This window comes from Nanorana parkeri, unplaced genomic scaffold (genome assembly GCF_000935625.1).
Source record: "Nanorana parkeri isolate BGI_ZX_2015 unplaced genomic scaffold, ASM93562v1 scaffold1327, whole genome shotgun sequence".
Classification (NCBI taxonomy): domain Eukaryota; kingdom Metazoa; phylum Chordata; class Amphibia; order Anura; family Dicroglossidae; genus Nanorana; species Nanorana parkeri.
The window spans coordinates 229,881-234,605 of NW_017307595.1; the positions used below are offsets into that span (position 1 = coordinate 229,881).

Genomic DNA, 4,725 nt, shown 5'->3' on the forward strand with positions numbered 1-4,725 from the left:
TCATTAAGCCAGCCGATAAGGGTGGTGCTGTGGTTATAATGGACTATGCAGACTACCGACGTGGTATGACATCATTACTATCAGATGACAACAGTTATGTAATGTCCACGCGTGACAATCTGCGTAATGTGCAGTGAGAATTACTATCTATCATTGATATTGGTAAAACCAACGGGTGGCTTAGTGATTCCACGGCCAACTTCTTATACAATGAGCATGCACGCATACCTGTTGTATACGGGTTACCTAAAATACACAAAGGCGTTGATCCTTTAGTATTCCGTCCTATTGTGTCAGGCTCAGGCTCAATCACACAACCTTTGGCTCAGTTCGTGGATTATTATCTTCAGCCTCTCGTTACTACCAGCATACATCAAAGACACTGGTGATTTTTTACAGAAACTACAGAGTTTTGAACAAGTCGACCATGGTTGGAAACTTGTGACTATGGACATTTCATCTTTATATACATGCATACCCAACAAAGCTGGTCTCTCAGCTGTCGAACACTTCTTGGCATGTGATGACACACATGATATTCCATCTTCCTTTATTCTTCTTTGTCTTGAATTTATACTGGAAAATAACATGTTTTTATTTGAAAAACAGCTTTTTAAACAAATCCGTGGAACAGCTATGGGCAGCGGAGCTGCCCCACTATATTCATTATCTGTTTATATTTACACTTTGGGTGATAGTCGATTCTCTTTTTCTTTTTATAATGTGCATGATGTATGCAGACACTATGTGCATATGTGTATGCATATGCATATGTACATGTACATATATGTATATATTCCTACATATATACACACTTCAGCAGGTCCACACACGATAGCCATTCCCATCATTGCCCTTGTAGTAATAACTCCTGTACCGTGTTTCCCCGAAAATAAGACACTGTCTTATATTTTTTTGCCCCCAAAAAAACACACTAGGTCTTATTTTCAGGGGACGTCTTTTAGTTTTTTAATGTGCAACAAAATGTACAACAACCCAAAGTTATCTGGTATCACTGCGCTTGTCACAGTAACCGGCGCTATAGAAGAAGTATCGGATAATGCGGCTCTGCTCCCTCCACCGCCGCAGCCTTGCTTTCGACAGCGCCGACTTCCTTTGCCATCAGGGAATACATCTCATATGAAGAATGATCAATCTCTGGTTTTATTCTGCACAACAATCACCTGATTCATCACCGGAGATTAATTCTTTATTTTCGTTATCCTGATTTTCAGGTTCCTCATAAGAGTGTCCTCCTCCTGTATCGGAAAAAAATCAAAATGATCATCACGTAGTAATGTTTCCTTGTTTATAGCGGGAGGCAGAAAATCCAAAAGTAGAAAAAGATTCCAGAGTTACACTGTTACCTTCTACAATACAGGCTCCCCACTCTGTACACTGTGCTGTACATTCTATACTTCACACCTCCCCACTCTGTACACTGTTCTATACATTACATCCATGACACAGCCCCACTCTGTACACTGTGCTGTACATGATATATTCCCCATATCTGCACTATGCGTTGTACAACATACACTCACTGCTACCCACTCTGTATGCTGTGCCAATGACTACAATGTATACTTGCCTGGACTGAATAAGGTTGTGTCTGAAGGTTTTGGGGGTACCGCAGGTTTGGTGCTGGTCATCTGTGAATGATTCCGTTCCAGTTGTTGGGTTTTTGTATTATGAGTAGAATCTCGTGGTTGCCGGACGTCTCCTACACAGCACAATGTACATCAATGTCCGACCTCCACACAACACGTCTCATATGAAGAATGATCAATCTCTGGTTTTATTCTACACAACAATCACCTGATTCATCACCGGAGGTTCATATTACTGTAATAGACATGTACATTTTGTGTCATCTGAATTTCTGAATGTGAGCGTGAGTCTGAATACAAACAAATTTGAATATTTGGATCCATCCGAATTTTGTTCAAAAGGAAACTCAATCGGACATGTGACTATTCTCTGGCCAATCAGATTTTTTTCTTGGGCTGTTGGGGGTGGCATTACAGGCACGGTCATGTGACTTCCTGTTGTGGATCGTTCCGAAATGAAAATTCGGACAGACGAAGAATCCGAATAACTAACCGAATCGAATTTGAAACTCGAAGAAAGAAATAAAAATCCAAATCGATCTGAAACAAAACAAAACAATTTCTTTGCCGGGTGACATGCAGGGGTGTATCTGCCCCAAGGCAAACAAGGCATTTGCCTTAAGTGGCACTATCCAGGGGGGCTGGCAAAAAACGCTGCCTCCAAACCAGTGAAACAGAGCCTCCATTACCGGTATCGGCATCTATATCAGTGCCGATACTGGGCATTGGCATGAGTACTTGTACTCCTGAAAATACCCTCGTACTAATACGTGCTGTATCCAGCGACTGACAGGTTACGCAAAATGTCTTAAACATCTGAAGTGGTTGAGGAAATTTAGATTTGGGGGAGCCCAAGATTAGTCTTGCCTATGGGCAGCACAAAACCACAATACATCACTGGTTACATGTCTAATGTCCATGGCACGCTGCAGTCATTGAGTCAACCATAAGTTCCTCCGTATACCATGTGTACCAATGTAGTTGTGCCTCCTGGAAGTTACATGAAAGTGTCAGGTCAACTTCATTCCTTTCAGAATAAGAAGCACTCCAGCACTCCACGTGTGTGCTGGTGAGCGTACTCATACGCTGACAGGATGGATCCTGTCTGCGTCCAAGCCGGGACACCCACACGGACCTGCACTTGAGGTGAGCGTAGGGGGGCGTATGGCCACGTACTCCCATAGAGAAGGACGGGGGATGCGTATTAATCACACACAGCACCTGTCCTTCCTGGGACCTGCCCGATACGGCCGTGCATGCAGCATGCAGCACGCATCTGTACGTGCCAGCCGATTCTCATGTGAATGAGGGCTTAGGGCCAGTTCACACCATAAACAGTGCATTCCAGACTGGTCAATCTTCACTCCTAGATAGGAATAGCTGGGAGAGAGAGCAATATAGTTGTGATGGGTGACTTCAATTACCCGGACATCAATTGGGCCAATGGAACTTCGGGTTCAGCAAAGGCGGGGCGATTTCTGAACATGTTGCGAGACAAGTTCATGGACCAGATGGTGGAGACTCCGACCAGAAAAAATGCCATCTTAGATCTAATTGTCACTAATAATGCAGAGTTAATCGAGGATATTGTAATTGGGGAGTCATTGAGTAATAGTGATCACAATGTGATTACGTTTAATATTGAACACAGAAAAGGGAAGTGTACTGGAAGGACTAGAACCCTAAACTTTAGAAGGGCCAACTTTGAGAAGCTGCGCAACCTAGTGGGGGAAATAAAATGGGAATAACGATTATTTTCAAAATCGATTAGGTAGCTGATTATTACGTTCGATTAATCGGTTAAAAAAAATGGCTCCAGTTGTGGACTACTAGTTTGTATTGAGATTGTAGTCCATCACAGGAGCAAGCTTGGAGCGGTGGAAGTGTGGTGTGCAATATAGTGAAATGAAAAGTGTAAAATTATACAGCAATGAATGCAGAATGGCACCGGCTATAGAGGACTACAAATCCCAGCAATAATACATTATACAGCACAATGAAGATGTTAAAGAAAGGATTGGCTAAATCTACAACACATATGGAAAACAACTTTTATACTGAAATTCACACTAGTGTTCTATTTCAGTTTAATGATTATTTTATTTATAGAACTTTAATGTTTGTATGTTACCTTTCCTCCGGCATTTTAGCTTCCACAAAATGATTCCAATGATTACAGCTGCAATTATCACCACAGCCGGAACGACAATACAGATAATGATGGAATATGATGATGACTCTAGACAAAATAAAAGACAATAATACAGTAAGTAAAGATTTAAGATGGTGGGGGGGGGGGGGAAGAAAGTTTTGTTCTGGTCATCATCGCTCGGTGTTATTGTCACAGTGCTGTTCACTTGGTAGGTTCCATTGTCATTTTTGTGTGGCTTTCCCATGAGCGGATCCTTCAGAACTTCTCCATCTTTATACCACGTTACAACAATATCACTCGGCAAAAATCCAGAGACCGTACAGGTCAGGGTGTTCTCTGTATTTCTGTGGACACTGTTGCTAGGTATGGAGAGGTGAGGTCGGGCTGTGTTCGGACAGAAGGAGAGCTTATGAAGTTTTACAAAAGAACATTTTGAAACTCAAAAAAGTTGAATTAAGATAATTAATTTGTGAGCAACAGGAATGAGGAACATTAAACCTGATTCAGGATTCAGAAGCATCCCATTGCAGATTTGAAGGGTGATGTCTACACTGACCTCAGTGGGGATCTTTGCTCAATACACTGTTTTAAAAACTCAGCTCTTCCTGCTCTTCACCCAACCAGACCATGACCATGCTCTTCATCTTTTCAATTGAAGCCCTATAGAAGTCTATGGGGATTTCCTGATTGCTCAGAGAATGGAGCAGCAACAATGAGCAAAAGAGTAGCGGGTGAAGATAGGGGAGATCCAAGACTATACAGCAGTGTATGTAGTGAAAGATGCTACACAGGCAAATGTAAGTTACAGATTATGTACCTCCTTCAAAACAGCTCAGACAATACATCAAGTTCTTTTACAAAGCCCAACTGAAGTTTAGAAATACATCTGCAGTCAGATTAAACAATCTCTGTTATTACTGAGGTTACCTTCACTTTCCTTTGCAGGGCCGCCATAAGGGGGGG

The 4,725-nt window shown here is 42.1% G+C and overlaps 1 protein-coding gene across 1 annotated transcript in view; it reads right to left on the bottom strand.

The window, feature by feature from the left end:
- Window positions 1-495: 495 nt before the first annotated feature.
- The window catches only part of LOC108797731 (natural cytotoxicity triggering receptor 3 ligand 1-like), a 10,043-nt gene continuing 5,813 nt past the window's right edge, over window positions 496-4,725 (bottom strand). The window contains exons 4-7 of the mRNA XM_018569382.1: window positions 3,742-3,849; window positions 1,185-1,259; window positions 685-743; window positions 496-576 (exon numbers count right to left, since the gene is read on the bottom strand). Of these exons, the coding sequence (XP_018424884.1) occupies window positions 496-576; window positions 685-743; window positions 1,185-1,259; window positions 3,742-3,849 (323 nt within the window). The remainder of the gene's footprint in view (window positions 577-684; window positions 744-1,184; window positions 1,260-3,741; window positions 3,850-4,725) is intronic.